Raw genomic sequence first — 12,472 nt, forward strand, 5'->3', positions numbered from 1 at the left:
CCCTAAAATTTTGTATATAGCTATTATAAGTTACGTTAATTTGATTTTAGTATGAAATCCTCGAATAAACATAGCAAAAATAGCATAATCTAAATAATATCAGATAAAAAGTTCATGTATTTAAATTCTGAAAACTTATAAATCGATTCAAATTTTCTTTTCAAAAGAGATTAAAATAATTTTTTATTTTATTTATTTATTTATTTTTTTTGCTTTTTGGACATAAATGAACTTAAAAATTGTCTATTGCCTAGAAACTTCGAGGTGTTTTCTATTAACTATTAATTAAACCTCTCAGAGCAATCACAAAACATTATTTCAATTTTTTTACAGTCAGAAATTGGTTGCCTAGCAACCTAGTAAAATTAAGCGTTTCTCTTTTGAATCAGTCAAGGGTTATCTTAAAATATTTATTTGCGCAGGCGACTTTTTTTGGCGGTTTTCTGGACTATCGCCAAATATATAAACCTTTATTGCAACCCAATTTACGATCCAATTGTTTTAAAATTTTGTCTACAATATGTAAAAAAAAATATATGTTTATTCAGAGAAAGTACGTTTTTGTGTCTGATTTCGTAACTTAATTAATAGTTAGCACTAATTAATTAGCATATTTGAGGTCACCCCCAGGAACCATTAAGATTGACACTTAGTTCGTGAAAATCGGATCATTAGAACGAAAGTTATTCAGGATGATATATATTTTTTTTTTTTGCGGACTGTACATATTAAGTGTAATTTTGTTAACTAAAATTAATTAATGCAGCAATTTATTTAAATTAAATTTTAATACTAAGAAAAAAGAAAATAATAAAAGTATCAAAAATTTAAAACACTGTTTTTTAACTTTTAAAATCAATATATATATCGATAAAAAAAATTAGTTGATTTAAATCAATGATTTTTTTAAAAAAATCATTTGATTTAAATCAAGATTTAAATCGTGATTTAAATCAAGCTGATTTAAATCAAGCTGATTTAAATCAACGAACCCTGCTTTCAGTAGAAAACAAATTTCAGAACAAAATCTAAAACATTTCTCATTACATTAAAAAAGATATAAACATTTTCAAAAGCAAAAGCTATAACAGAAGCAAAGAATTTTTGTAAGGGAAAGTAACTTACGGTTCCTGTTCTAGATGGTCATTTTTCATTTCAATAAATTGATCTTTCTTTATGACCCTTGAAAGAGACAATTAAAAGATAAGAAAAATGAGCAACAACTTTGAAATACAACATAAAAATTAAATAAATGAAAGACTTTAAGAAATTGACTATTGCATGCCAGCATAATTACAGTACATATCTTTTATGTATGCACAAATTGCAATGGTATGTTTTTCAGCTCTGTAAAAATATGTTTGCCAATAATTGGCTTTTTAACCTACTTTTACTATTTTTTTAAAAAATCATTCTTGGCAAGTATGTAACAAACTTCCTTTTTTTCCTAAAAATATGTTAACTTCCTTAGGTTAACGTATTTCCTTAAGTTAACATATTTCCTGGGAAAAAATTAAGTTTAACATAATAGCTTTTTTATGTTAAGTAAGATAAACAATCAACTTTAAATTAAAGCATGTCATCCTTGGTTACACACAGTAAAGAATCTGACCAACATAAATTTAGATCATAAATTTATGAGAGAAGGAGTACTAAACACATACTGAAAAAAACAGATAAAAGATTATATTATCATAAAACTTACGTAGGTGGCTGAGTCGGGTCATCCCCTAACGTCACTGTATCACCGGGTATTTCAGAAAAACACTTTTGGCAGTAAGTATACCTTAGGTGAACAAAACATGATATATTAATATATAATAAATTATGATAAAATAAGAAGTCTCTATTATATTTTTAAAAAAATAACTAATGTTTGGTAACAAATTTTGTAAAATAATAATTACTATAGGTCAATCTAATATTCAAGAAAATCAATGACAGGATTGTCTGCAATATTTAAAAGTATAACTCACAATTTTTCAATATTTAATAATAATCAAATTTCACATTCTCACAGCATGAATTTGGATCTGACAGATCAACAAGCATGAATACTGATTAGTTTATGTTAATAATAATTTTGTTATCAAGATTTATAACACCAGATTGCGCTGACCGCAAACAATTTATTAATTTTTTTTCTACACTTCCTTTCTTCAGTTTACATCACTACTTACCACTGAACATGATGAAATAAAATTATCTTAATCATTATAATTTGTGTAATTATTTTTGAATACTGTTGGTGCATCAACGACCGAAAAATAGGCCATCTGCATGAAAGCAAGTAAGTTAACATTTGTTTTGTTTTGGTCTCCGTAAAGTCGGTAATATTTGATATTTGCATTTATTATTACAGTAACGTGTGAGCTAATTATTTTTATAATGGATGATTTAGAGAAATTAAAATCGAAACGAGGTGTAATCAGACAGTTGATTATGAATTTGATAAATAAGATTGACAAATTGTTATTAGAAACACTTCCTGATTATGATTCTTTGTATGATTCACTAAATCAGTTAGTTGAAAAAAAACGAAACTTTAAAGGCTATTGATTTGAAAATTGAAAAATATTTTGAAAAGAGCGATGAATTTGAGAGTGAAATTATACAAAGTCAAGAGTATCCAGATCGAGTAGTGGCTTATAAAGGCAAAATCAAAAGATATTTACTGAAATGCCAGACTACAGGACAGGAAGTGGTAACAATAATTTATAAGAAAATATAAGTTATGGAAATATCTCACACGTTGTTAACATTAAATTACCTAAATTGGAGATAAACAAATTTTTTGGTGATGCCTGTCAGTGGCACAGTTTCTGGAATAGCTATAACATAGCTATACATAGTAGTGAGAGTCTTAAAAAATTTATAAATTTAATTATCTTAAGATGTATTAAGGGGGAGTTGCTTTGAGTGCAATTTCTGGGTTTATGGGACCTAATTATGATTCTTCTATTAAGTTGCCAACCGAAAGATTTGGTAGGCAAGATTTAATTATTAGTAGTCACATGAATAAACTTTTATCAATTAATTCTGTAAGAAATTCATATGATATTAAAGCTCTACGTAAGTTCTATGACGAATGTGAAATCCGCATTCGCAGTTTGCAATCAATGAATGTAACAAAAGGTAGTTATAGTAATTTACTCTGTCCTGCTATTTTACAAAACCTACCAGAGGACTTAAATTTAGATTATAATAAAAATAGAAAATCGAGTGTGGATTTTGAAATTGATGAACTAATTTCATTCATTAGAAAAGAGGTAGAATGTAGAGAAGCCTCACATGTGTTATCTAATACTTCTAAAAAACTAAGTGTTCCTTTTCGAAACACAGCAACAGTTGGAGAGCTATAGTAAACATAATTATAATTGAGAAAGTTCTCATCTTCCTCGGCATTAGTTTCGGCATCTAACAACTTATTTTGTTTGCTTTGTAATTCCAAAAATCACAAATCGAAGGATTGGTCTCTGACCATCAAAGAAAAAAAAACAAATGCTAAAAGATCAATTTCACTGTTTCCGGTGCTTAAAGAAATATCACACATCCAAAAAATGTTGGAATAAATGTATTTGCACATTATGTAAGAAACCGCATAGCGAATTAATTTGTGATAAATCAGCAACAAATAATGAGTCGAAAGAGAAAAACGATACTTTGGCATCCGTTACCGCTTCACGTGTTTCGAAACGAAAACAAAATGAAATTATCTATTTACAGACTTCTTTAGCGTATTTGATTTATGGTAATGTAAAGAAGTTGGTTAGAATTTTATATGACTTTGGTAGCCATCGCAGTTTTTTGAAACGTGATATTTGTAATGAGTTGAACCTCAGGACCATTAAAACTAAACGGTTGTATGTTTTCGGTTTTGGAGAAAAAATTTCCAAGGGGTGTTCTTACAATTTAGTGAAAGTGGATCTTCAGAACAAAAACGATAAAAAATTAAATGTTTGCATCGAAGCATTTGTAGTAGAAAAAATAACGTGTGGGAAAATAGCCGCACGCCATGAGAGAATTAAACAATTAACAAGGAAAAATAATACTTTTCTTTCGGATACCGGAGAAATAGATGATATAGACAATTTGATCGACTTCGATTTTCTACACGACGTAATCTTTGATACGTCTTTGAGGTTGGGAAAAGGACACGTTGCAACCGATAGTTTATTTGGTTTTGTGGTTCAAGGGAAATTCATGAATAATTGCCAATTAAATAGGATTGTAAATAATTCTATTATATCTGATGTTGATTATTCTTTGTTTTGGAACCTTGAAGGACTAGGCATAAATACTATGAACGAAGAAAATTTTGATAATAAAAGTGAAATGTTAAAAGGTTTTAATTCTGATTTGCATTTTGAAAATAATAGGTTAGTGAACGACTTCTCTGGAGACCTAACACAAAACATTTGTTAAATGATAACTTTGATCTGGCGTCAGAGAGGTTTGACAAATTAAAAAAGAGATTTAAAAATGATAAATCCTTGTTTGAAAAGTATAAAAAAGTTATAAAAACTTACGAAAATGAAGGGATAATTGAGAAAGTTAAAAACACTGATCCCCGAACTTATAAACAATGTTATTTACCTCATAGGGCGGTTATAAGAAACGATAAACTAACTAGTAAATCAAGGATAGTATTTGACGGTTCCGCGCCAGGGTGGCCACTCAAATCAGATTTCAAATTTCCCTGATTTTTCCAGGTTTTCCAGATAAAAATCTTAAAATTTCCAGGTTTTAGTTTCTTTATTCTAATAAAGTGTAGGCAAGAAAAGTGTCTATATTGTAAAATATTTTATTCAAAATTTTATTTTTTTAACATATTTTGAAAAGAATAATTTATTTTTACAATTTGGCAAGATTTTTTATTCTTTTATTAATGTTTTGGTACAAAATTTTGAATCAAAAATCATATATTGACCAACAAGAGAGTAAAATTAAATATTAGTATATAGTTAGTTCTTAAAAAAAAAACTTTTTTTTAAATTAAAATATGTTATAAAAGGTTAAAATGAAATAGAAAAAATTAGCATTAATGCAACAATTGTAACAATTTGTCGATAAACATTGCTGTTAGAGATTGTAAAAAAAAATGCGTGATTGGTTGGTTTGCTGAGAAAAAATAATTCACAGATTTCTTTTAATGGGAATACAAAAGCTTTCAGAAAAAGAGTGCAATGTAAAATCTATTATTATTATTAAATTATAACCAACTAATTTCTGGAGAATTTTATGAAGTTAAAAATACAAAAACATTTTGTCAAAATGGAAAAAAATTACCACGAAATCATTGGAACAAACTTAAGCCATAAATGGATTCAGCCCAAGGACGGAATTTAAAAACAGAAGCTTATATCCTAATCCCTTCTTACACCTCCACCACAATCTTTCCTAAATTGCACAGTCCATAGCGGTCAAAGGTTTCCACATTCGTTTAGCAACAGTGGGAGAATTTTATGTGGCATTCTAGTTTAACAGAGCTGTAATGGAGCAAATTTTGATGCAAGCAAAGTATTACTAAGTTGATGATATTTAAACTGCTTGAAGATACATTTCCGTCTAAAAAAAGTGGGTATAATGGATGAAATAATTTAAATTAAGAAGATTAGTAAATAATTTAAATTAGTGAAATTAAAAAAAATTCCAGCTTTTCTTTAAAATTCGCTGATTTTCTCAGGTTTTTCCAAGTATAAAAAAAATTCCCTGATAGTTCCAAGTTTTCAAGGTTTTCCAGGTGGGTGGCCACCCTGCGTGCATAAAAAAAAATTTATTGTCCCTTAACGACTGTTTGTACATTGGGCCAAATTTATACCCTGATATATATGAACTTATGCTAGCATTTCGGGAAAGCAAAATTGCTTTTATAGGGGACGTTCAGCAAGCTTTCTTACAAATAGGAATTAATGCAGAAAATTGAGATGTCACTAGATTTCTTTGGTCAGATGACCCCGATAATGATTCGTCTACAGTAATTTATAGATTTTGCCGTGTACTATTTGGTATCAACTGTAGCCCTTTTCTCTTAGCGGCAACAATTAGAGAGCATATTAAAAAGTTTGCAAAATCAAAGCCTCTTGCCTATGAATTACTTAATGAAAGGGTATATGTTGATGACGTAATAGGGGGGAGTGACAGTACAGATACAGCATTTCAAATGAGTTTGGATTGTGTTGAAATATTTCGGGATGCAGGCAAGGTATTGAGAAAGTTTCAAACAAATGATAAAAAATTATGTGAATTATGGAAGAATGCAGGTATAGATGTTCTGAATGAAAAGGAATCGTTAGGTCAATCAGGCTTTCCATTTAAAGTTTTGGGAGTTTGTTGGGATCTTAAAAGAGATGTATTTTACTTTGAGTCCAAATATGTGTTAAAATTGATAGACACAGGGTGCAATGCTTCTAAAATCTCTAGTTCAAAGCATTTGGAAAAGCGGATTGGAGTGGGATCAAGAGCTACCCTTAGATATGGATAATCAGTGGCGCGAAATATGTAAACAATTCGGTGAACTTAATGATTTGAAAATACCGCATTATTATTTTTTCGAAGCAGGTAACAAAGAAATTAAGTTCACAGTTACATATCTTCTCTGACGCCAGATTAAAGGGTTATGATACAGTTGCATATATCACATCAGAAACTAGTGATGGGCATATTTCTACATGTTTTGTTTCAGCTAAAAGTAGAATTGCGCCCCTCAAAAATGATTACATTATCAAGACTTGAGCTTCTAGGTGCCCTCCTCTCTGCTAGATTATTTTGAACTATTACTAGAGCCATAAAAATTCCGTGTGACAGTTTCTTTTGGTGCGATTCCTCTATTGTGTGTTGTTGCACAAAAACTCCTGCCATTCGTTTCAAGCAATTTGTGTGAAATCAATTGGAAGAAATTCAAGAGATTACTCAACCTAAGGACTGGTTCCACTGCCCCGGAATTGACAATCCTGCCGATCTTATAAGTAGAGGTGCTTCCATGAGAATATTGAAGAATTCCGACATTTGGTGGAAGGGGCCATCTTGGTTGTCCCTTCCGGCCGAAATGTGGCCAGAATTGAAACTCTTCAAAGAAAATGATGAACAAATTGAGTATCGTAAAAAAGAAGTCACTGTTATGAAATGTGTAGATTGTGAAGAACTTGAGTTAATAAATATCGCTAACTTTAGCAACCTCGAAAAAGTTGTTAGAATCATGGCATGGGTAAAGCGATATTTGAACTGTTTAAAGAAAGTTAAGCCGAATATGGACACTTTGACTGCAGAAGAGCTCCGAAATGCTGAAGATATACTAGTAGAGCTTACTCGAGCAAAATTCCTTGAAGGTGAGATACGAACTCTCCAATCTAATTTGCCTATTCCAGCTTCTACTACTATTTTCAATATAGCTCCTTATCTTGATGAAAAAGGTATCCTGAGAATCACAGGAAGATTGGACAAAGGACATTATTCTTTTGATGAGAAAAAGCCTATAATCATACCAAGACAGTCTAAATTTGCAGAGTTGCTTGTCAAGCGAGAACACGAAAATGTATTTCATTCTGGAGTAGAGAGCACTCTAGTACAAATTCGGAGAAGATTTTGGGTGCCTAAAGGAAGACAATTGGTAAAAAAGGTTGCCTCGAAATGTTTGATTTATCGCAGATACACAGTCAAACCTTCTACCCAAATGACTGGACAGCTTTCAAAAGATCGAATTAGTGAAACTCCTGCTTTTACTGTATGCGGAATTGATTTTGCCGGACTAATCTACGTCAAGGGTGAAAATGGAATAAAGAAATCATATATAGCCTTGTTCACATGTGCAGTCACGAGAGCAATGCATCTTGAATTAGTCACAGACATGTCTACTTCGACTTTTCTGCTCGCATTCAGAAGATTTCTCTCTAGAAGTGGAAACCATCGTTAATCTTCGACCCTTGTCCTACGTCACTAACAAAATCAGAGAACCGGAAATTCTTACCCCATCATAGTTTTTAACCCCTAGTAAAGAAAAGACAGAATATCCAGCCCATTTCATAGAAACCATTCATAGAGAATCCACCAAAAAGATTCTTATAAAAAGAAATGAATGCCAAGCTACATTATTGGCTAATTTATGGAAGCATTGGAAGGAGCGCTATTTGTTTAATTTGAGATCTGCACACAACTTAACTTCTCCTAACTTAACAAAATGTTTGAAAGTGGGAGATGTGGTTATGATGGAGGGCACCACAAAATCAAAACTATTATGGGACATAGGTATTATAACAAAAGTATTTCAAGGAAGTGATGGATTTGTAAGATCTTGCCTTATTCGCAAATCCAACGGCGAATATAAACGCCCAGTACAATTTATTTATCCTTAAGAACTCAATGACTGAAATGAACAATGATAGACTTTAATAGTTTATGTTTTTGTTTTTTTACTTTTTTTCAAGTGAATATTTGCATTGCATTTCAAAACTATTCGCATTTAAATGTTATTTTTTTAATTGTGTTATTTTTATGTTTAAAACGTTAGTGAACTCAGAGAAGTTCAAGTGGAGAGTGTTAATAATAATTTTGTTATCAAGATTTATAACACCAGATGGCGATAAGCACAAACAATTTATTATTTTTTTTTCTACACTTCCTTTCTTCAGTTTACATCACTACTTACCACTGAACACGATGGAATAAAATTACCCTAATCATTTTGTGTAATTATTGTTGAATTTGAGTTAGTTTAGAAGCAAAGGACTAAAAAAATCATAATACATACAAAAAAATAAGATTTTAAATTTTAAAGCTTTATTTTAACAAAAGCTTTAAAATGTTAATTACCCTGTTTTTCTAAAGCTAGCTATAGCAAGAAAGGTGCAGTAAAACAGTCATAGATCAAAACAACAATGACAATTTTCTAAAAATCATAGGAAATCACATCTGATTTTTATTTTAGCTTTAAATAGTTATTAGCAAAATTTGGCATACACAAGATAATCACAACATTTTAGTAAGAAACAAAACAATTTTTTCATTTATTACTGCAGCAGCTTCTTAATGCATTGCCCCATTAAACTTTAAACCAATATTTTATTTAATCTTTTTTTCCTCAGAACAATAATCATAGAAATTTCATGCATTTATTGTCAATTTTATTTTTGAATAAAAAGATTGATTATAAACAATAGAATAGACAATGAAAGACAATAGAAAGACAATGATTATAAACAATAGAATCATGGTCAGTTTAACTTCAATCTACTTATCCAGATTGATTTATTTGGCATATTTTCTTTTTTTTCCGTAGTACACACTTTTCTAATAACAACAATATTAAAAGTATTATAATTATTTCAAATATTTTGCTTATTTATTTATTAAATTGAAATAAGATGTAAAATATATGAAGATTTTTTTTTTTTAAAAAAAAGTAAAATATTAAAATGCACAAAAAATAAACCAAAAATGTAAGGTAAGATAACAAAAGAAGTAAAAAAAAATATAAAGCGGTTAGCATAATATTTCCCTATATCATTATTAATTTTTTCTCTAATTTAGTAAATACAGTAGAGAACCAATTATCCGGGATGCTCGGGACCATCGCTATCCCGGATGTCTGAATTTCCCGGTTTTCTGGATCGACCAAAAAGTGTCGTTAATCCATGTTTTATGGAACCCGAATTACAAGGAAAAAGTGTAATGCATAAAGTAAGAGTAAAAAGAAAGGTACTCCTAACTTTAAAAAGAATAAAAAAATGGTAGAAAAATAACATTTAAAAGAATTAAAAAATTTGCAAGTTTAGACAAGAAAAACAAGTTTAAAAAATACAAAATTCTCATATTTATTTTTTAAATATAATTACAATTCCTAAATTAACTAATCTAAACAAAACCAATGGTTAAATAACGCAATATATTTCATACCTAATTATACGGGAGAAACGATAAAATAAAAGGAAAACTTATTAATCGAAATAAAAACACTTGAAAATTATCGAACCGAAACGATAGTTAAGAAAGGTACTAGCATAAATATTAAAACCCGAAACAAGGCAAGATCAACGGAATTTTAAAAAAAAACCTCATGATAAAATGTATGAATAAAAAGAATTAATTTATTGAGTGCGAAATTTATCGTGAAAAGAAAAAAAATCAAACGTTGTGGAATCAGAAAAACAAAACTGCAATCTGCTTCATAAAATAATCCTATATTTAAATTAATAAACAATTCTCCTTTTATTTTATTTTTTGCTGATAAAAACACGATATTTAATTACAGCAGATGTGATTCCACATCAATAAAAGCTTGCAAATGATACCGCACTTCCAAAGAATGACAATTTATTCAGAAGAAAAAGATTTTATTTTTATTAATCGATGCCGAATAGATAAATATATTTTTCTCTTTCATCTTCTGTTCACTGATATGCATGCAATGCATTTTCCCCACCCCCCTCATAAATCAAACAGAAAACGAAATCAGCTTGCCACACCCTTGAGCTTGATTGACGGCCTTTAGAAGGAGAAAATAAAACATTCCTCCCTTCCCTGCCTTCAAGGTCACGGAGGAAATGACGTTTCTCTGGGTAAACGGGGGAAAAATTCTCCCCTTCCTTACATTTTCCTCTACTCAACTTCAAGGATGAGTTCAATTTCCGCTTTTTTTCATTATCGTTCTAGTTTAAAATGGCGGGAAAACTGATCAAAATTTTTCCCGGTTTTCTGGTTTCCCGGTTATCTGGATACCGGATAAATGGTTCTCTACTGTACAATTTTCTACATTCATTGGTGACTCATTTTTAGAAACTCATTTTACAACAGTTACAATAAAAAAATATCTCTTCTTTAAGCCTGATCTTAGTAAAAAATAGATTTTTATTTACATTATTTTTTTAGAGCTCTATTTTCAAAAGAATTTAAAATTTTGTGGTCATAGGATATATTTCTTAACTTGTATCAAAATGAGAAGCTCACTATAAAGAAAAAAGTATTTCAGATTTTAGTGTAGATAAGTGGCAAATTTACAATTATCTTCATTCTTAAATCGAAATCCAAACATTACAATAAAAATTTTGATTTCTTAAACGAAATAAAAAAAAATAAAAAAATGAATGAATAAAACAGTTAATTCTTGCAAAAATTAGCAGATCACAAAAATTCCTTCTAAAAAGTTTATTGTATAAAATTTGCACTCAGTGTTGCGTCACGCTGCAAACTGTCCTCTTCCTGCTGTTTCCCAAATTTTCAAGGTTACAGTAAGCATAAAAAAATTCTATAAATGTACTCTTAAATTGAAATTAAATGCCTGAACTCAGCGAAATAGGTCAAGTCTGTTGACAAAAACTGGAGTACCTATAAATTCTTCGAAATGGCATTAAAATATCAGACGAGTCTCCAGAGATGCAGCAAAGGGAGTTTGTTCCAGAATCTTGAAACAGTAGAAATTGTTTTATTTAGAGAATCGATAATGTTCAATAAATCGGTTATAATTTTAGTTGGTTATAACTTGAAGGGGAAAAAAGGAAAAGTGGATATATTCTTTCCTCTTTTTTTTTTAAATTTTAAAAATTTAAGAATTATAATATCTGTTATACTAGTCATAATAATGCAGTGTTGTATATTATTATAATCAATTTTATTTACCATTTGTATAAGTAAAAATAATCAGAAGAGAGTCATACAGAAAAATATTTTGTATTATAGAAAGAGAAACATAAAAGTACATATAAAAAGAGAAACATACCTATTCTGATAGCTCCAGTATTTGGCATCTCTAGGAATAGTACATAATTGTTTGCCATAACAGCATAAAACTTGAGGTTGAAAAACATACTTTCTGCCACAACAATAGCCTAATGATTGCATCACAGGATCAATTTCTAACTCAAATACTTCAGCAAGCTGAAATAAAAAGCAAAAGGAATTAATACAAGAATTCATTGAAAAATTATACAGAACTATTTATGTATTCTCACAAAAAGAAGTACATACAGCGGTCTCTTGTTAATGTGGCTCCACATATAAATTGTATCTCCAATTAATAGGGTAAACTTTCCCTCAGCCATTCCTTAAACTAATTTGTGGATTATCTAAATTTGCTTTAAACTATCCAATGAAATATATTTTTTGGAAACCAAATCATTTTGTTTTTATACAGCCAGCTTAATATGACACATGATAAACAAGTCTTTGAAACTGTGTTCCAAATTGAAAAGTACAAGCATGAATCTATCTAAGCAAAAATCAAATATAACACTGGCATGGAACACCTTCAAGGTAATAATGTTCCATTGACTCACTGATGTTAGTAGTTAAACTATACTTTTGTTTACGTTGGCACCTTTTGTTTATACCTTTTCTGGTATTCCTACAGTAGTTGGACAAGGGGCAGCTGCCATGAAGCATACCTGAAGTAAGAATTTAAATTTGTTCCCTTTCAATAAGTTTTAATAGTTTTTTTTATTAATTTATTTATTTCAAACTGCAAAATGTGTTGCTAGATAAA

General features: G+C 29.7%; 1 protein-coding gene across 4 annotated transcripts in view; it reads right to left on the bottom strand.

The window, feature by feature from the left end:
* The window catches only part of LOC107451016 (CREB-binding protein), a 141,787-nt gene that overhangs the window by 45,419 nt on the left and 83,896 nt on the right, over positions 1-12,472 (bottom strand). For all 4 annotated transcript variants that reach the window (XM_071187500.1, XM_016066974.4, XM_016066973.4 and 1 more), the window contains 3 exons: positions 11,711-11,868; positions 1,706-1,786; positions 1,126-1,182 (listed from right to left, as the gene is read on the bottom strand). In XM_071187500.1, the coding sequence (XP_071043601.1) occupies positions 1,126-1,182; positions 1,706-1,786; positions 11,711-11,868 (296 nt within the window). The remainder of the gene's footprint in view (positions 1-1,125; positions 1,183-1,705; positions 1,787-11,710; positions 11,869-12,472) is intronic.

Source organism: Parasteatoda tepidariorum, chromosome X1 (assembly GCF_043381705.1).
Source record: "Parasteatoda tepidariorum isolate YZ-2023 chromosome X1, CAS_Ptep_4.0, whole genome shotgun sequence".
NCBI lineage: Eukaryota > Metazoa > Arthropoda > Arachnida > Araneae > Theridiidae > Parasteatoda > Parasteatoda tepidariorum.